A 21,769-nucleotide genomic window follows, 5' to 3' on the forward strand; every position below is an offset into this window, starting at 1 on the left:
GTATTGGGATGGGGGACAAATTCCAGCTGGGATCTCGGCAAGAGCAAAGGATTAAAGCTACGTCCCTCCATCCCATGATTCCAATTCCCCCCAGCTACTTATTTTTAAAAAGACACCAGCTACATAAGGGCAAACTAGATGGCAACATCATACTTAGTTTGGACATTAGACCATTTATTCCCACCTAAGGGTTGCACCAATCAGATCCCAGCTGGTCCTTTCAGTTTTCTGTTCTGCCACCTCCCTGCTTCATTAATTTCCCTTCTTTCCCCTGATTGGACAGGGTTGCTCGGGTTTTACCACATATCAGGTGAAGATGTGTGGTAAAATGTGTGTTCATCCTGGATTCACAGAATCACGAGGACATCAGTAAAGTGAAGGAGATAGAGGGCACTGAAACCTGTTGCTTGTGTTGCAGGAGCCTGATTCTGTCATGGAGCCCTTAGGACCCCATTGCAGACCAGGCATCCATCTGTTGTAAACCTAACTCCTGGAAGCTCATTGTTTTCTGAGAATTTGGCATTTGTTTTGATCAATAATAGTCCATTTACTTAGGACATTGGAATAAGCAACTTGTAAACTCTCTCTGTACTCAGTAAAACACCACAGGGGTATTGTTGTATTCGGACACTGGCATGTTTTCCAGATATCTTTTCCATCTGAACAATCTCTGTTTCATGGAAAACTAATAAAACTCTCACCACCCCCCGCTTTAAAAATCCTCCGATATTCTGGTTTCAGTTACATTATGTTTTAGTGCCAAACAATGGCTCCTAAGAACTTGTAGAGAGTATTTGGATATTTGAATTCTTGGACCAAATTCTCCTCACTTTACAAGCCACAGAAAATCCCTCCAGCAGCTTCAGAAGATAATGGCATACAGAGAAGCGTTATTAGGAATGTAAGGTGCAATTTAGGTCCCACTGAAATCTATTTCCCCCGTCGCCCCCTTTTCACCTGGCACAGCAGTATTGAAAGCGGGATCATCTGTATATCTGCCCCAGGACCAGCATGAATACAAATCGTCACAAATACACAATAAAGAGGACATCTGGAAGGGCAACTGAAAAGCAGAGCAAGGGAAAATCAAAGGCATAAGGTCTCGCCTTAGCCTGTAATAGATAATCCTAATATTTAACTCAGTCTCTTAGGGGTTATGTTACTACTACACAGGCTGGTTTTTCCCCACCCCACACCTCCAGGTTCACTTAGGGTAACTGAGATCATGAAAAGCCACTCTGAGTCAGGGGACATTTTGTGTGAGCAGACTTTTGGACTCCAACAACTACACTCTTGGATGGAGCCACACAAACAAACATAGAATTGCTCTTTTTTTTTTTTTCCTTAAAACAAGCTGTCGTTCTTTCAATGCAGATAGTGCGTGTTATGCCACAATTAAAGATCCAATAAAAATAAAAATCCTAGGTGGGGTAGTACACTAAGTGATTCTACCCTGGCTACAGGGCTGTGCAAATTCAGGGAGTCTGTTTTCTGCTTGACACAAAGCTGTTTCCTGATTGAATAACTGAATGGTTAGAGCACACTGACATTTTTAAAAAGGCCTAAGTGGGGGCGTGATCTGCCATACTGTTTGCAGCTTAATGGGTATCATATGGTATGCTTACAGCCACCATACACAAAGGTAGCATAGAACCCTTTGCATGTGTTTCTTCATACAGAAACTGTAACAATAGTCATTTGTTTTCTAAACATTTGCAATTTGATATCTGTTGCAGAGGGCCAAATTCTGATACAGTATATACTCACACTAGGCTAATGGCCAGCTCACATCCTGAAGTTCCTCACACCTTGTGTAGAGACCAGCATATGTAAGCCTAGGTAAAGGTAAAGGGACCCCTGACCATTAGGTCCAGTCATGACCGACTCTGGGGTTGCGGCGCTCATCTCGTTTTATTGGCCGAGGGAGCCAGCGTACAGCTTCTAGGTCATGTGGCCAGCATGACTAAGCCGCTTCTGACGAACCAGAGCAGCGCACGGAAACACTGTTTACCTTCCCGCCAGAGCGGTACCTATTTATCTGCTTGCACTTTGACATGCTTTCAAACTGCTAGGTTGGCAGGAGCAGGGACCGAGCAACGGGAGCTCACCCCGTTGTGGGGATTCAAACCTCCGACCTTCTGGTCGGCAAGTCCTAGGCTCTGTGGTTTAACCCACAGCGCCACCCACGTCCCTAGAACTGTGAATAATGAAGCCCAAATACAATGTAGATCTGAGTTGTGATTCAAAGGCATGTATCATGAACACTGCCCTCAAGTGTTACCTATTTATCTGCAACAGAAGCTCCGTCGTGGGGATTTGAACCGCTGACCTTCTGTTCACCAAACCCTAGGCTCTGTGGTTTAACCCACAGCGCCACCCACGTCTAGCCATTAAAATCTACTTTACATCTGAGTGGATGCCATCAAGATAATGAGGGAAAACTTTGAGACAGGAGGCTGACAAGGATGGCCAATTTTCGTCATTGCCCACTAGGATTGTATTCCTTAAACTTTTATTAAGCAAATAAGCAAAGTGGGAAATAGGCAGGAAACTCTGAAATAAATCCAACAGAACAATAAAACCATTGGAATTATAGGAATTGCTCATCTCAAAGCCCCCCTCCCTTCTCCATTAGATGACATTGGATTAAAAGCCTTAGATTCTCAATGTTTAGTCAGCTCTCCTAGCTCCAACAAAAATTTTACTCAGAACTCTCAAAGCTCCAATTAAAATTCTACTCAGTGCCCTCCGGGAATCCAAAAACCATTCTGCCTGAAGGACAGGTATACCTTTCTTTCCATTTCTCCATTTCTTAACTTGCTTTCACTGTGGTTTCTATGGCAAAATTGCCACACTTACTTTCCTGTAGGCTTATGGGGATAGTTAGATTTTTCACTCTTTAGATCAAGGTGTGTATGCATTGTAGGATTTGCTACCTGCTTTATTTTTGCTGTCTGAAGCAGCCTTTGTATATATTCTGTCACTTTTATTTCATATAATAAACCAAGCTTTATTTATTCCTTTTGTGTAATAACTTCTTGTGGGCATAAGGTTACTAGATACTTCACAAATGATAAAAAATGAAAAATAATTAAAAAATGAAAATGTATGAGATTTTACAGAGCTAATAGGCAAGTTGGAGAAAGAATGACTGGTTAAAATTTATCACTTATCACCTAGCAAAAGGAAGGTGGCCAGCCCTGTTAACACTTACTCCCAGGTAGAGACAAGCAGTACTGCCATCAATCAAGTCCTTATGACTTTCCTTGCAATCTGAGACAGTTTCCAGATGGGAGAACTTCTCCTATATAATAAAACTGCAGATGTCCAACATTATGCTAGTGCTAGTTATGTGTATTTCTCATCCAATGAAAATGATTGGCCGATGATTCAGGACAGACAAAAAGAAGTTACTTCTTCACACAACACCTAATTAGTTTATGAAATTCACCACCACAGGATGTGGGGATGGGATGGCCAGTAGCTTTAAACAGGGATTCAACAAATTCACAGTCTGTAAGTAACAATGGACACTTAAAAAGCCAAGGCTGCTATGTTGATCCTATGTTGATCCTTAAGCAAGGGTGGTGGTGAAGAAGAGTCAACACTCACAATTGGCCAATACCGTTATCAGGACCAATTGAAATGTCACTAAACCATAAGCAAACTTTCAAATGCTCCAAAATGCTTCATTAGGCCAGGTGCTACTAAGAGACGGGAGTGGGGTGGGGTGACAGGGAAAATAGTAATGGGGGGAGGGAGTGTACAAAAAATAGGTTAGATGTCCTAGCAATGAGGTCTGCATTTAGACTCATTTCCAAGATGGAGACTGGAGGTTGAATTAGACTTTTCTAGGTGGTGGAGGTGGAGAAAGAAATTCAATTCAGTTCACATTTAAAGGTGACCCACCCAATTTGCATTTTGTAAAACAATATGCAAGCCAAACACAGCCATCCTTCAAAATTTGCATTTCTCCAAATTTAGCAGTTCAGTTCTCCAGCCAAGCGATGTGTACAAAAAAGCATACCTGAGGGTAAAGTGTGCACAAAAAGAATACATTCATGGCAACAATGCATTGCAAAATGCATTGCAAAAATATGGATACTTGGCAAACTTGCGTATTAGGAGAAATTTGTACTCAAATGTTGATGAATTTTCACAGAACTTTTTTTTTAATTGCAAACTGGAAATGTGGAGAACTTAATTTAAGATTGGAAAGATGAGAAATGAGAGAAACTAAAAAAGAAGAAGAAGAAGAAGAAGAAGAAGAAGAAGAAGAAGAAGAAGAGTAGTAGTAGTAGTAGTAGTTTGGATTTGATATCCCGCCTTTCACTCCCCTTCAGGAGTCTCAAAGCGGCTAACAATCTCCTTTCCCTTCCTCCCCCACAAAAAACACTCTGTGAGGTGAGTGGGGCTGAGAGACTTCAAAGAAGTGTGACTGGCCCAAGCTCACCCAGCAGCTGCATGTGGAGGAGCGGAGATGCGAACCCGGTTCACCAGACTATGAGTCCACCGCTCTTAACCACTACACCACACTGGCTCTCACACCACACTGGCTCTCATTGACATATTCACACCCATCCCTAGGAATTCCGACATGTTTTCCTGCAGGTATCAGGTTACATAACTAACTTTTTTAGGATAAAGGAACAATAGCTGATCCCAATTTTTGAAAACATATAGCCTGGCTGTTACCCAGATCCATCTCATGCCTTAAGCAAAACACACACACACTCCTCATTAGACAAAAGGCAGAAATAAGAAGAAACAAAGCAATCTTTAGATTAGCAAATATATACGAGGAAAATTCAGATTAAAATTTAGAGGCAGTATGCCATTAAATAGCAGTTGCTAGAGAGAGCTGTTGCCTTCAGTTCTGCTTCTTGGTTTCTGAGAGGCATCTGGTTGGCCCCTGTGAGAAACAGCATACTGGAATAGTTGAAACATTAATCCAATCCAGCAGGACTCTACTTGTGTTCTTATCCCCATCTCCACTTGATAGGAAGAGGCCAGGCCAGCCTTGCAACCAGCAAGTAGCTTTTCCAGCTATGGGAGATTGTTGAAGAGACATGAATTCAAGTTTGAGCTTTGGTATCTGAAGAACAAAGGAATGGTTAACAGTGTGTCAATGCCTATGCATCCCAAGTAGAACAAGTGGGAAGGGGATGTGATTAATTGAGAAGCTTTTGGTGAACTGAATGTATTAGAGAAGGCCCTTGCTTTGACTACTCTAGGCTCAAATCTTTAGGACTTTGAAGGTTAAAGCTGCCACCATTGGAGTGCTTGCTGGGGCCACATTGTCTGGCTGGTTCTGTTGTGGCACTGCAGAGCTTCCCTTGCCATAACCAGGAAGAAACTGCCAAGGAAGAAGATGGGAGCTGTAACAAGGAGGAAACTGCATGGAAGACAGCTACTGACAGAAAAAGAGTAGAATTTTGAAGCACTGGAACTAAAAAATCACTTTTATTATCTGTCCAATGAGAGTGATTCTCAGGATATACCAGACGGGAAAGGAAGACTCTCAAACCCTTCAAGGACAGAGATGATTCAGCCACTGACTGCAGGAAGGAGGAGGACAAGGGTGGTGGTGCTTGGGGACTTCCTACTGAGAGGTACAGAGGCAGCTGTGTGCCAACCGGACCTTTTTGTTCATGAAGCACGCTGTCTGCCTGGCACACAGATCCAGGATATGAAGGACAGGTCACTAAGACTTTTCAGGCAAACTCATTATTATCCCTTCTTACTAATCCACAAGGAGACAAATGGCGCCACAGGACACAACTATGAACATATCACATCTGACTCTGAAGTTCTGGGGAGGAAGGTGAATTACCTTGGGGCTCAGGTGGTGTTCTTGCCAAGTATTGCTGTAAAAGACAGAGGACTAAAAAGAAAGAGACTAGTATTTCATCTGTGCAGATAGTGTCAACAGGAGAGGGTTGGTTTCTGAGAACACAGTACAAACTTCCTTAACAAAGTACTACAGGCAGGAAATGGGCTGCAGCTCATGAGGACTGGAGAAAAATGTGTTTGGCAGGAGCAGGACAAATTTGATCAAGAGGGCTTTAAACTAAATCCGTGGGGAATGGAGACAATAGCCCAAAGGTAAATTCAAAGATAAGCACTAAAGATAGAGACTTGGGAGGTACAGGAGAAGCTGGGGAAGTTGTGGCTGGTGCCAGGCAAACTCCACAGGAGAGACACTGAAATAAAATATCCATGGGTTTCAGTGTGCAGAGGATGGGAAATAAACAAAATGAACTTGAACACCTAGTACAGGAAGGTGAATACAGCTTGATAGATAAAACTGAGCCTTGGTGGGGTAACTCCCAAAACTGGAATGAAGCAACTGAAGGCTCTGAAACAGAAAGGGAACATCAACAAAGTGCACCCCTGCACATAAAAACAGTGATCATGGTAGCACTGCGAATAGGACATGGATAAAAAGAAGTGAAGAAATTAAAATAATGTTGTGATAGGGGTCTATGATATAATGTTGAACCAAGGGGAGGCTGTGGATGACCCTTTCCTGAAACAAACTGTAGAAGTTTCCAACCAGTGGCCAATGTCCACTTGTGACAGAGAGGGTGGTAGCCTATAAGCAGCATTCAGTACCATCGGCCATGGTATACTACAGCAGTGACTCTGTGGAATGATAGTTGGAGGCACAGTAATAGTTATCCCACCCTTATTTCTACTTCTGTAACGAGTTGGATGCCGGAGAACAAACGGAGAGTGAATCCCTACCCAACCAAGGCACTGTGGATTGGTGGTTCATGAGTCTAGGAATTGGGGAAACTGCCTGCTCTAGAAGGGGGTTGCCCTCCCATTGAAGGAGTTGATTCATAACTTTGGGTCCAAACTTGTCACTGGAGACCCTGTTGTTTTTGGCCAACTTCAGTTGCCTCACGAGCCATGTTCATCCCTGGCTACAGATAACCTGGCCATGTTAATGCATGCTCTCGTAACATGCCATATCTGAAGATCTCCTTGAAGATAACTTCGAAACTGCAGCTGCTAAACTCTTAAGTGGAGCACTGAACTGCAGCCATAGGACACAGGCTTCCAGTAAGTTTCTGAATTGCATTCAAGATGTTGGTGATGACCTATAAAGCCCTAAATGAAGAAGCATTTCTTTTAGTATCCTGTCTGATCACAAAGATCTTCTGGAGAGGTCCTCCTCAGTATCCCATCTTTGGATGTTCCACACTATGGGGTATGTAAGAGGGCCCTTCTCTGTAATGTTGTACCACTTGGGGAATGCCCTCCACTCTCAGATGCAAATCTTGTTTTAATTTCAGTGCCATAATAATAATAATAATAATTTATTATTTATACCCCGCCCATCTGGCCAAAAGAATATTAAAATACTGTGATACATCAAACATTAAAAGCTTCCCTAAACAGGGCTGCCTTCAGATGTCTTCTAAAAGTTTAGTAGTTGTTGTTCTCTTTGACATCTGGTGGGAGGGCGTTCCACAGGTTAATATCTGGTCATTTTTAATCAAGCTTTGAGTATTAATTAATCCCACTACTTAAGTTGTAGTGACTGTCACTTCTCTTTTAAGATTATTTATTGTTTTATTGTTTATCCACTCCTGATCTCCTAATCACAGACTGCCATAGTTTTAGAAGTATAAGAAACTGTTCCAGGGTATTCGTTCCAGGGTATTTATAGAGTGTAGTTCTGTGAATAATTCTTATTCTTATTTATTGAATTTATACCTTCCTCCAAAGGAGGGTTAGGAATCTCTATTAAATAATTTTCAGTATCCTTGCCAAATTATAATTCCTCATGTTCTTTGAGAGAAGCTATGACCATTAAAAGGGTATAAAATCCAACCTTTCATTCAAGGCATTCACATACCTCACTTAATCATTAGCATTTCTACAACCATCACTATAAGAAGTTGTAAATATAGGCCCTAAGGACATTTCATCAGTCATGTGAATCAATGGATGAGAGGAGCACAAGATGATTTAGACAGAAGCTAACTCTATGCAGACTTTTAGGATCCATGGTTAATGAACATTGGGAGAAGGAAGGAGATCTTGCTCACTGACCCTGCTCCCAACTTCCATGTGTTCACCTCTGGAGGTCTGAATAGAATCTATGCTCATACGTAGACTCTATTGAGAACTTCTTCACATCAATGCATGGAGGGTGAGAATGGGGACAGTGGGCACAATCCATTGGCTACTTCACATGTTATTTCACAAAGCTCAGTTGGTAGACTCTTAATCTCGAAGTTGTGAGTTTGAGCCCCATGTTGGGCAAAAGATTCCTGCATTGCAGGGGGTTGAACTAGATGACCCTCGTGGTCCCTTCTAACTCTACAATTCTGAATCCATGATTCTGTGATTCATCATCTGGGAATGAATGTCTGGAAGTCAGGCTCACCCCGCTCACCCTCAGCCTCAGGCAGTTACTGAACTAAGACTAGGCTGCAATCCTAAATACGCATTCCTGGGATTATGTCCCAGTGAGCTCATCAGTGGAACTTATTTGAGTAAGGTGCTGTTAGCAACGTTACAAATTAATACACTTGTCTGGTTCACAATTTATAGCTATGCATTACAATTAATAGGCCTGATAAAGAAAAGGTGGAAAGTGTAGAAAGAAAATATGTGTGAGACTAAAAAAAAAAACTTCCAACAGCTAAACAAGAACACGTCGTATTTACAAGATAATAGCAATAGGAGCTGCCAAGGTCAATGAGAGGTTGGACTGACTTCCACGTAACTGGGACTTGTGCGGGAGATGATTTAGCAAACAGGCTGCACCCAGCCAACTTTTCAGAATCTGGTTTTCATTCATGATCACAGCATTCTTTCCTTGTTTATGCCATTCCCCCACCCCCCTCCACACACACATTTACACTGCTCCCATTCCAGATTTGTGCCTCAGCTCTTACATGCAAGATAGAACTTAAGGAACTGAATTAACTAGTTCCTGCCAGGGAGAGGAATTCCATATTGCATGCTCCAAGTACCTGGTTTGCCAACAAGTGTAGGTTGGACAGGGAGCTATAGGCAAGGAGGGGTCCCTGGCAAGTACATCTCTCTGGTACACAGGCATGTGTTAGAAAACACGTTTGCTCTCTTCACACTTTGCATGGCTGAGATGTACCCTTTAAAAACATGTTGGGCTACAGTCAAACAGGAACATGCTTACGAGCAAGACAAAGAGGTCTGCCTCCACGGTCAGAGGCAGTATGCTTTTGAATATCAGTTGCTGCTGTAAACGGAAGGAGGAGAAAGTGCTCTTGCACTCAGGTCCTGCTTACAGGCTTCCTATAGGCATCGGGTTGGTCACTGTAAGAACAGCTTGCTGGATTTGATGGGCCTGGATGTTCTTATGTTAAGACCCATCAAATTGAATGGAACTTACTTATAAAAAGGTAAAGGTAAAGGGACCCCTGACCATTAGGTCCAGTTGTGGCCGACTCTGGGGTTGCGGCGCTTTATTGGCTGAGGGAGCTGGCATACAGCTTCCGGGTCATGTGGCCAGCATGACTAAGCCGCTTCTGGCGAAGCGGAGTAGCGCACGGAAACGCTGTTTACCTTCCCGCCGGAGTGGTACCTATTTATCTACTTGCACTTTGACATGCTTTTGAACTGCTAGGTGGGCAGGAGCAGGGACCGAGCAACAGGAGCTCACCCCATTGCGAGGATTCGAACTGCCGACCTGGGGCACCAAATATGACAGGCGGGCAGGGCCACCCACCTGCCAGTCACTTGATGTCATAGTGACATCACTGTCTGGACTGATTCCCTTTTACATTTGGAGGCCAGGACACAGGTTTGTCTAACTGCTTCCAGGATTTTTAGTCCATGGGTGTCTGATACCCAGGAGGAAACAGATAGTAATTCCTGTTACACAACAATTCTTCAACACTTGTGAATACATCCCTTGGAGGAAAATAGTTAACCTACAAATCAGTTATGAAACAGTGACGTTCAGTTTAGTTCTGCCCCCTCAAAGTGCTCTGATCCCTACATCTGGATTCTAAATACTTCTGCAAAGGCCAGATAGCAACAATTGCACTGAGAGTTATTTTTAAAGCAATTCCATTTCAGAAGCAGAGGACAACAGTAACAATTAAGGGGCATAATCTTGTTTTCCGAAATAAAAACAGTACCCATTAACAGGGGGGGGGGGAAATAGTTGATAAATAAAAGCTGCTTTGCAGCATTAATCTGCAGTGTTAACCTGCTGCTTAAATCCGTCTTCCCCACCCTGGTGCCCTATTGCATGAGCAGTGGTCAGGATTGATGGGAGTTAATGCAAGGATATAAGAAGAGCTTGCTAGATCATGCCAATGGCCCATCTACTCCAACATCCTGTTCTCAGAGTTGCCCAGCAGATGCTATGGAAAGCCCACAAGCAGGACTTGAGTGCAACAGAACTCTGCACACCTGCAGTTCTCAGCAACCGGTGAGCAAAGACGTATTGCCTCTGGCAGTGGAGAGAAAACATCAGGCTTAGTAGCCACAAAGAGCCTTATCCTCCATGAGCTGCAGTCGAACAACATCTGGAGGGCACTAGGTCGGGGAAGGCTGGTTGAACCCCACATTTTGTTATTACCAACCCAGAATCGCATGCAGTATAGTAGAGAAAGAAGCACATGATTACCCAGTTTGAGCCTTTCCCGGGCGAACTCCCATTTGCTGGCCTCGTAAGGAAGTCGTTCACATTGTTCATCTAAGGGGACTTCTTCAGGATCCATTATGATCGATAAATAATCTGTCTTTATTTCAGAAGAATAAGGCTGGAAAATAATGTTAAAGATCCCCAAGTCACTACAAAATGCACAGCCATCCTTAGTAAGTTCTCCTGGCTTTGGTCAGGAAGGTGATTGGTTAATTGGTTATGACTGCTGCACCTCTTGCCATATGGATACACATTTCATGCTCCAATGTACAATCTGTCAAAGATGCTTCATCTTAACATTGCCATGTATTTTTTTCATTCTGGTGATATTTCCACCACCTTCTCTCATATATATACTGTATTGCATGCTTGATTTCGTCAATTAAATCCATATGAAGACCTCCTCAAATAATTGCCATGTGACAGAGATTCCAGTCTCTACTTTCAGTTGAGTGTATTTTCAGAAAAATGACTAACTACAGCCTCTAAAAATAGCTTTGGCAGACCACTGTACAAAAGAAAATACTGGCATATGCAACAGATGAGTTCAGCTGTCAATGCTTGTTGCTTAAAAAAAGTCGCCAAATGCGGTTTGAAAGTTGTGCAAGACTGAGATGTAATCTGCAAAGTATTTACCAGTAACATTTTGTGTACACATTTTTCAAATGTTCAAGAATTCATATTTCCCTGTAGGCTCTTGCCTACGCAATATTATTTCCCCATAGTGATGCCTAGCAAGTAATTTAGACTCATTAGGCTGTTAGAAGGATTAAGGCTGCAATCCGATGCATACATACATGGGAACAAGCCTTCTCAAACTTGGAGAGATTTACTTCTGAGTACATGTGCACAGGGTCAGGCTGCCTATCTATGATTCAGGGACAAAGGGAACAGTTTCTTTCCTGTGTTAATGGGACGACTTAAATTGCCTTTCAAAGCAGCTAAAATTAGTGCATATAAGCTGTTACCTAGCTAAGAATCTCCCTCAAGCCAACACAAATCAGCAATGAAGATTTATCTTACTTTCAGTATAAATGAAGCACAATTTGAAATAACATATTTATAACGTGGATAGTTTTGAAATTATTTCACCCCCATAAGCCAGGCTTTGGATAAAGGGACACGGTCAGGTCCATCCACTGTCAGGTGGCTGTTTCCAGTGGAATGCCATGTCAGTCTGGATTTCTTCCTGTGGTGAAGTATGAATTCAGCAGGCAAGCCTGGTGTGTATTGACAGGAATATGTATGCTGTCTTCACGAGACAGGGTGGTTACCTAATATCAGGCTGTCCTGACCTCTTCTGTGATCACTGCTCTGCAGTGGTGGACATATAGTGACAACCTCACTGCTTCACTCCTTGCCAGTGTGAACTGGCTGCCGCAATGGATATAGTGTGGATATGCCATTCACCTACTATGATAACTGGCAGAAATCCACGTCTTTCAAAAGCAGAAAGGAGAGCAGTTGTGTGGCCACAGAAACAGTTAAGGGTATTGTTGCACCTTAAGACAGGGGTTGGCAAGCTTTTGGGAGCAGCAGGTACATTTAGAATTTTGAGAGAGTGCTGGTGGTGCCAGTCCCAAAATAGCTGTTATTGGGGGAGGGGGCGGACATAACACAAAAAGGCATATCCCATTTGGAAAACCAGAAGAGGCTTCAGTGCCAGTGCCTTTGGCCTCACCTTTTTTAGCTTACGGATGAAGAGCGTTAATAGAAGCCAGAAGAGTGTTGCTGCCACACAAGTGCATGTCAGTGTTATCAGCTCCAGGTTTGAGCTCTCTGAAATTCCTGAGAAAAATAAAATCACAATTAAAATGTAACTCTCCGATATACCACAGTTGTTACTAACGCCTATCATGACATTTCTCTGAAACAGAGAAACAGCACAGTGGATTTTGCTGCACTAGTAACTGCTGTTGCATTTGGGAGAGCGATAGTCTGGGAAGACTTATTGAACCATACACACAACCAATTTCCATTGGGTATTATAACAACATGGGGCCTTTGAAATGTGACCTGAGCCATGTGAAGGCCTCTATTCTGTGAGCAAATCCTGTGTCGCTGGGATAACATTTAAAAGATCCAACCACAGGAGCTGATCACATAGTTTTTTCACTTGGCTTTCTCTTAACATTGCCTGTATATACACATTCAAAGCACCCCCAAAGAACCCTGGGAACTGTAGCTTACCCCATCAGAACTACCATTCCCAGCACCCATAACAAACTACTGTTCCCAAGATTTTGGGTGAGTGTGTGTGTGTTGTTAGGGTGTGTTTTAAAGATGTAGCATACACAGCCAGTTTGTTTGTTTTACAAATTTATTGGATAATTTTAAAAACAGTTACCAAACATAAAGTTTTGTTTGTCTTCTAAGACAACTACATGCACAGATACTAAGTCTTGTATGCAGTCATTCACATGGCATCAAAACAAACTTGAAAACTCTTTTACATTGTAGATCATCCACAGGGTATACCTTGGATATACCAAAGGAATAGTTGAGGGATTGTAGATGCCCAGGGGGGAAAAACTCCCTGGACTGGTTCCCAGACTCTGACAATTCTTTTCTTTTCCAAACCATTCTCTCCCTTTTGCAAGGTTCAGAGCAAACACAGAAAAGTAGGTGCCTATGACCTGTTTTAGCTATGCATCTCATTGTTATTAAAACAATGAATATTAATCATCAAATGGAGATGTAATCACAGACCCCTGTGCTAGCCAGTCATTTACAAGTATGTGCCTCTCACCTGTTTGGGTATATCTAATCAGCAATTGATTACATTATACCTTACTATCACTCAAGATCCATTCTGATGACCACATCCACTCCCCACCAATGTTCAAGGTCCATTTGCAAGACCATTTCACTGCACTTCCTGGGGCAAGGGTGGCTTAAGCTGGCCAGATTTCTAAGGCTGGACAGCATGACCATACCAGTTTCCATTTTTGAAAAGGAAAAATGTTCCCCTTTTCTTTTTGCTGTAAGGCTTATGGTGCAGACTCCAATATGGAATCAGTGACTGTCATTACACCACAACAGAAGCCTCCTTACTTCCCTCCCACTTCCTCCCCAGATGTAGCTGCTTGACAGCCTGAGTGGCCCGTAAACACTTGAAAGGAATTTCCTAATTCCTGTCAGGCTGCCCATAGGGTGTGAAGCATCACTATATCTGTCCTCAGACTAATTAATCGTTCAACACTTGAGAGAGCTTAGTCCAAAATTTTCCTTCCTTTGCATGAGGCTTAGAGAGGTCAGATTTTCTGATTGGCTGCTATAAAGCCTGGCATTGTCTAGCATGTTAGATACGGATCAGCCCAATGCTCAGTAGGGTTTGGCCATCCTTTCTTCCTACCAGACTGCTTTGCTCTGTTAAAGGCAGGACCCCGGAAATTCAAGAGAGCTCCCACTCCCATTTAGAACTGGCTGACCATGTTTCCTGTTTTCTTCCTGCTTCTTTGTTCTTGGACTAATGTGCTTAGGAGCAATGGATTTCAGCCATCTTCCACTCCCGTCTCAGCCCACCATTTAAATCCTTTGAAGTAACTTAAAAGAGAAAGACTCTTTGAATAACATGACATTCCTACCAGGTATCTTATTATCAGTCAAGCAGAGTAGAAATACATTTGAGTGTCATGGAGCCAGCCAGCAATAAATCACACAAAGTAAGTGAAGTTAACAATTTATCAGAAGAAACAAGGTCTGCTCAGGAGTGCCAGGCCTAACGAGCACAGCAACTCTTCTTGGTAGGTCTCCCCCCTCCAAGGCACTTGTGGAGACTGAGGGTCCCCGTCTTCCCATAGTTGTCTAAGTCTCCTCCTCTCCTGGGTCCTCCCCAAGCAATCAGAGGCTACAGCAGCGTGTCTGTCTTTGCTTCTCCCACTTCATACCTCTCCTGGTCCTGGGAGACTGGGGGCAGAGGAGCTTGTCACAGCAGGATGGGAAGACATCCTGGCTTCTTCACCAGTCTGACTCATCTCTGCCTCTTAGCCTCCCTTCTCTCCTGCCACCACTTCTGATTCTTATTCTGGACTTCTCTCTGCCACAGACTCTTCATGCTCACTCTTCAGCTTCCAGCACTTCCTCCTCTGAGTATCCTCCCTCTTCTCCTTCTGACCACTCATCATTTCCCCACCACCAATCTTTGGGCTCTGAGTCTTCTTCCATTAGGGTTCCCCCGCTGGTGCCTCCCACCATTCCTCTGTGTCTAGCCAGTTCATTACATCAATAAATCTTACCTTTTTTGTTTTTATGTTTTTCAGACAGATTTCTAACTACCTTCTTTTCTCTGAATTTCTTTAAAATAGTTCATTTCTCTCTCAATCTGCACTGCTATGTCTTTTGGTTTGACCTTGATATATTATCAGTTTGCTATACTTGCATGACTGACACTCAAATGATTTGAGGGTTTTGGTAAGATAATGGAATCATCCCTGGTGGCTTGGGGGCAGAAAACCGCTCGGACCCATCCTTTCAAGGCACAGGAAAAGCGGAAGTGTGGGTGAGATCTGCCCATCTCAAAAACAACAGCAGCCCTTTCCTAAGTGGTTCTGTGTGGTTAAAGCCTGAAAACATCTCAGGAAAACATACGGATCAATATATGAAGGAAATACGGTGAAGGGGAATGGATCAGCTCAAACAACCAAAGGAGCCTAAATCTGGAAAATATTAGAAGCCAATGAACACGCTGCACCGGAATATTAGCATCAAAATATTCCCTCCATGCATTTCCTGCAATCACCATAAATATTTCTGAAACAAAATACAGCTTCAGTTCTTACAAGCAAAACACAAGTTTCAGCTTGTGTCCTAAAAATACTTCTGTAAAAACTCCTTCCATGCCTCTTACTCCAAGTTTCTCTTCAAATGTCATTCCACTTTAGGACTTAATAAGAGCATGCAGCAAAGAAGAAATGGCTGGCAGAACATGATTTCCCAGGTTCTCTTCTTGCTGCTCAGGCATCCCAGCTCAGCATCAGTCTTGGCAGAAGAAAGAGGGATGATTAATGTCTTCCTTGTGGGGTCCTTGGCTAGCCTGAAGGCCCGTGATGCTTGTTTTTAAGCGAGTCTTCAAACCACTGCTCACATTCTGGATATCTTTCAGCTTTTAGTAGCTACATCTCCAAGGCAGGATCTCAGCAAAGTAATAACTTGAGCCTTATTTGTTGCCAGATATTTAAATTAAATCCCATTTTCCTCTCATAAAGAGCAGGAAAATAATAATTCCTGAGTGTTTATTAAGGGAGGTAGCAGCCGACATTAATTCCCAGCCATGTAAACAAATAGCCTTTTTCTGAGCCAGCCTATTGTTCCATATAAATCACAAGCATCTAATAGGGAGGCTGCTAACACATCACAAAAAAGCATCACCAAGGGAAAGAGATACAGATTTACATAACATTCTGTAAGTCTATGTAAATGTAGAAACAATATACTATAATTTAAATCGAAATACAATACCCCTCACTATAGATGACCTGTGTACCTGTTCGGTCTGCTATCCAGGTGCAAAGCCTTGATGGGCAACTTCCAGGGCCCTTGCTCTCTCTCCCTTCTTGTCATTCTTTACCTTTAAACCAGATTTGGACTAGACTTGGGATGTAATCTGATAGTAACATGACTGTTCATTCAGCTTTCTTGAGATCAAGATTGCAGCTGGGAGGTACTACTTGATCTGGCCCTGACTCTTGAGGTCTTCTATGCTTAGGGTAAAAAAAAATATTGTCTGCTACTTATGCTGTTTTTAATGTGCATTTTATATTGGACTTCCTTTAATAATGTTTTCTTTTGAAATGTTTAAGTTTTTTTTTAAACTTTGCTGTGTTAAATGTGCATTCTGTAGTTGACCTTTTGTAATGTTTTATTTTGAAATCTTTAACATAATATTTTAGTTTCCTGTAAATTATGTGTGTTATTCTGAATTGTTTTATTTGACGCTTTAATGTAGGTTGTAAGCCACTTTGAGATTTTTTTCTTAAAAAGGTAAAGCGTTATAGAAAGGAAATGAAGATGAGGAATCATATTGAACACCTACCAGTTTGCTACAGTTTCCATTTCATAATGCTGTTCTTTCAGTTTCCTGAGCTTCCTCTGCAGTGAGTTTCACAATCCATTTTGAAATGTTCAAGTCAATTTGCATAACAAGGTGCCAATTTATGAAATCAATTGGGTTGCCTAAGGTTACTTGGGTTGCATGGATGAGACTCTTACCTTTGTACAGTGAGCTACATTCCACCCACATGTACACATATATCTCCAACCTCTAGGCAAGTAAGAATCATAGAATCATAGAATTGTAGAGTCGGAAGGGATTCCAAGGGTGATCTAGTCCAAGACCCTGGAATTCAAGAATCACAACTAAAGCATACATGACAGATGGCCATCCAACCTCTGCTTAAAAATCTCCAAGGAAGGAGATGGACTCATGGGAGTCTGTTCCACTCTCTAGCACCTCTTACCATCAGAAAGTTCTTCCTAAGGTTTAGTTGGAATCTCCTTTCTTGTAATTTGAACCCATTGGTTCAGGCCCTATCCTGTGGAGCAGAAGAAAACAAGCTTGTTCCATCTTCCATTTGACAACCCTTAAGATAGTGGAAGATGGCTTTCATATCTCCTCTCAGTCTCCTCTTTTCCAGGCTAAACATACCCAATTCCCACAACCGCTCCTCATAAGGCTTAGTTTCCAGGCCTGTTATCATCCTGATCGCCCCCTTCCGCACATGTTCCAGCTTGTCAATATCCTTCCTAAGCTGTGGTGTCCAGAGCTGGACACAGTACTCCAGGTGGAATCTGACCAAGGAAGAATAGTGTGGTACTATTACTTCATTTGATTGGGACACTATACTCCTGTTGATACAGTCAAGAATAAGGTAAAGGTAAAGGTACCCCTGCCATACAGGCCAGTCATGTCCGACTCTAGAGGCCGTGAGCCGGCGCTGTCTGAAGACACTTCCGGGTCACGTGGCCAGCGTGACGAAGCTGCAGCTGGCGAGCCAGCACCAGCGCAGCACACGGAAACGCCGTTTATCTTCCCGCTATAAAGCGGTCCCTATTTATCTACTTGCACTTAAGAGTGCTTTCAAACTGCTAGGTGGGCAGGAGCTGGGACCGAACGACGGGAGCTCACCCCGCCGCGGGGATTCGAACCGCCGACCATACGATCAGCAAGTCCTAGGCACTGAGGTTTTACCCACAGCGGAGAATAGTATTAGCTTTTTGTTGCTGCATCACACTGTTGACTCATGTTAAACTTGTGGTCTACAAAGAGCCTTAGATCCTTTTCACATGTACTACTGGTAACCTGAGTGTCCTCCATCTTATATTTGTGCAGCTAGTTCTTTCTGCCCAAGTGTAGAACCAGTTACCTCATTCAGCCCACATTTTACCAGCTTCCTTGTGAGAATATAATTGAGGACTTTATCAAAAGCCTTGCTGAAATCAAGATACACTATGTCCACAGCATTTCCCTGATGCACCAAGTTTGTAATTCCATAAAAAAAAGAAATCAGATTGGTCTGGCATGACTTACTTTTGAGAAAGTTTATAAAGGTGTTGAACAACAGTGAGCCCAGGACAGAACCCTGAGGCACCCCATTTGTAACATTTTTCCAGGATGACAAATGGAATTCCCTAGCTCTGAAGATCCATTGAGCAATGTCTTGCTTCCTTTACACTTCTGGATGAAAATATTGCTACGCACAAGACCTTCGTGTGGTTGCTAAATGAACCATTTTGCTACTGTTCAGTTGTATAATTGTAATATTTTTGTGATTTTATTGTGGATGTTTTTAAAATCTCGTTTAAATTTATTTGAAAACTTACTTTAATGGGGAAATGGTTAATAACTTTACAAAATATATTAGCATGTGTAACAGCAATTATACCGCCTCCTAAGATAATTGCTAGACAAGGGTGTTCACAGTGCAATCTTCTACTCAAATGTAAGTCCCATTGAATTCAACAAGGCCTATTTCCAGGTAAGTGAGGTTATAAAAAGTTCAACTGAGTCCTACTCTTCATTCATCTCTTCTTGATACAAAAATAGCACCTAGTTCTATCAGCAGAGAGACTAAATAATTTGTAAAGGAAATAAGGAGGGCAGACAGTTTCCTTCCTGCTTGAATCACAAACTGTTTTTCAAGTCTGTCAAACATAGGGACAACCCACTGATGTAATTTCCCTGAAACTACTGGGATTACTCCTGTGTGAATTGTGCAGGCACTGGTCTCACAGTCAAATACATTGTACTTTGTTGTACACTACTCTGCCATCTTCCAGTGAAGTGTGGACTCGAAATGTTGATGATTACCAATAATAATAAATAATAAACTGAACACTCCTGGAAGAAGTAAAACCTATGAACACTGACCTACTGGGAGGCAGGTCTTTTGCTCAGGGAAGCAGGCCTTTTGTTAGGAGGGGAGAACCTCAGTTTGCTATGTATCTTTATTGATTTAGGGGGGCAGCTGCTCCTCCCTGCCCCCCCTTGGCCATGCCCATGCCGACCCATCCCCTCCACCCTCTTCCAGTCTTTTTTTGTTCTTTAGTTTGACTTTTTGTTGATAGGGTTGTGCTGATATAACCTGATAACATTCAATTAAAAATATTAATAGAAAAGAAATTGGGGTGTTCCCAGGGCAGAGCTCTTATCAGGGGCTCAAACTGATGCCAAATTGACTCGAGGGGCCTTTGCCCATCACTTTACAGGGCTGCCACCAACTCCTCCCCTTTGCACCTGCTGTAACACATAGTAAAACGTACCCTGTGTCCTCCTGACACCACCACCTTTGCATTTCTCTATTCCTACACCATGGGTTGCTGTTGGCAGGGACATGAAAATAGAAAATTGGATGTTGTCAGGAAATAAGGTAAGTTTTATTATGTGTTTTAGAATGGTAAAATTATACATAGAATGGTCGTTTTCAGCAACGGCCTCATGCTTCCTAAAATGTGTAATGTACCTTCCATAGAATCCTAGAATATTGTAGAGTTGGAAGGGACCCCAACTCAACAATTCTATGATTCTATGAAAGGCACATTACACATTTGTTTTGTTTTATTAATTTTCCCCTGGTTATGAATTGTTTCCCATAAAATAGCATGGTTAATACTGTAGATCTTTAATTTTGTTGGAAGTACCTTCTGGACAGGGAACACCTACCTTTCATCAATGAGCAGCATGTAAACTGCATCCTTAAAATAGGGATGAGAAACCTGTTTTGTCCACTCACTCCAATATTGTTAGTGTGCAACTCCCATAATCCCTGATAAGGCCATCCTGCCTGGGACTGATAAGATTGATAAACCTCTGAGGGGAAGCAACACCGGTTCCCTATGCCTGAGTGGAAATCCGAGGGACTATCTGGGTTCTTTAGCCACTGTTGCTCAATAGTGTAGCCCAAATATTTAGAGGAAGAGAGATCTCTCACTGTAACTGGAGCACACAGTTAGACTGTAAGATTTACTGATACAATATGTTATTGAAGATGAAAACTCAGCAGGATTTTTTAAAAAAGAGTTAAATACCATTAAGACAAGAGCAAAATAACTCTTAAATGTACCATCAATTGGGCAAACCTTAAGCTGGATCAGACAGCTCAGTCTACGCTGAAATCAAAGACACAAAAATGACAAATATATCTCATCCTGGCCTCTAGCAGACTGGAACAGGAAATGAAACAGATCGACGTCTTGAAGGAGGCTAAATATACTCACCCTCCACCTTCTACCCTGACCCTACGTTTCTTGGGTTGCAGCAAAGCTTATTTTCAGGTCAGTATAAACACATTCTGATCTAGCATTTCCCTTTGGCTTCCTTTGTGACCTAGTGCATTTCCTTTAGTTAAGGCTTTGTTTGAAAAATAGTGCAGACAGTCAACAAGCCACTTTACCTGTTCCTCCAGGAAGAGCAAGTTCTCCTCCATGAAAAGCAATGGGGACTTCTGAGCAGATCAAAGAGGAAAAACAAATCAAATTAAGACACATGCAATGCTTTACCTTGTATGGTGACGTAAGCTGAACTTTCCACTGTTCCTTTTAGGTTGGTAGCAACACATTGGTAGTGTCCAGCATCATCCTCTTGCACTCTTTCAATCAGTAGACTCTGGCTTCCTGGCCCTAACATTATACCTGTGGAGTGAGGAGTATTTGAAATGAATTATAATAGTGCACAAAGAGGAAGGGTTGTCTGTGTAACAGAATCATCTTCTGTAGGAAGCAACCCAAAAAGAAAGCATAGTCTAAGCATTCTCTTGTGATATTACCTGTTTTCTAGCCTTTTTCTATAGTTAGAAATGAAAGAGGTTTATTTCATGGGCAGTAATAACTTGGAAGTTAATGGCTTGAAAGCTTCTGGTGGGTGGTGACTGGTGATACACTCACCTGCTTTGACTGGTGCTTTGAGGCAGGGGTGGGGGGAGGCTGAAGAAAAATGGAAGGTAGTTAAGAAAGGAGACAGAAGTCTGAGGATGCTTCCAGTCTGCACCAGGTTAGTGAGGACCACTTGCTTTGTAATATTCTCCCATATATACAGAACTCCCTGTGCACCTTTTGGACTGTATCTGTAGGTTTCCCCCTCTGTGTCAGATAACTGGGGAAAAATAAATGTTGTTTACTTTCTATAATACATGGAAGATGGATCTTCCTCAGGAGGTTGTGGACTCTCCTTCCTTGGAGGTTTCTCAGCAGAGGTTGGATGGCCATCTGTCATGGATGCTTTAGCTGAGTTACCTACATTGCAGAGGGTTGGACTAGAAAGATGACCTTTCTACCAGTAAGACAGTGGGGCCACAGGAAGGAAGCAAGGTCAGAAGGGGGCCATGGTCGAAAAAATGTTGAGAAACATTGGTCTAGATTGCACCCTGTGCCTTGTGGAGCTGGGTTGACGCTGTCTGATGCTGCCAAGGGGCTATGAGCCACTCAGCAGCACCAAACGGCCCCGCTCCACTAGGCGCTGGGATAGATTGCACCCCGCACTTTGCAGAGTCAGGCCCAGGCTGGGTCCAGCATTGGCAGCAGCACTGGCAGCAGCAACAAGCAGCTCCAGCTCTCACAGCCCTACCCAGTGTCACCCTGCTACTGCACTTACCTAAGCTGGGGGTTCTGGATCGCGGGCTA

General features: G+C 42.7%; 1 protein-coding gene across 5 annotated transcripts in view; it reads right to left on the reverse strand.

Moving 5' to 3' along the window:
* Positions 1 to 21,769, reverse strand: part of FLT1 (fms related receptor tyrosine kinase 1) — a 140,417-nt gene that overhangs the window by 23,653 nt on the left and 94,995 nt on the right. For all 5 annotated transcript variants that reach the window (XM_082220238.1, XM_082220237.1, XM_082220236.1 and 2 more), the window contains 3 exons: positions 20,651 to 20,782; positions 12,336 to 12,442; positions 10,637 to 10,772 (listed from right to left, as the gene is read on the reverse strand). In XM_082220238.1, coding sequence (XP_082076364.1) covers positions 10,637 to 10,772; positions 12,336 to 12,442; positions 20,651 to 20,782 — 375 coding nt within the window. The remainder of the gene's footprint in view (positions 1 to 10,636; positions 10,773 to 12,335; positions 12,443 to 20,650; positions 20,783 to 21,769) is intronic.

This window comes from Podarcis vaucheri (assembly GCF_965113315.1).
Source record: "Podarcis vaucheri genome assembly, chromosome: 4".
In the NCBI taxonomy this organism is placed as follows: Eukaryota; Metazoa; Chordata; class Lepidosauria; order Squamata; family Lacertidae; genus Podarcis; species Podarcis vaucheri.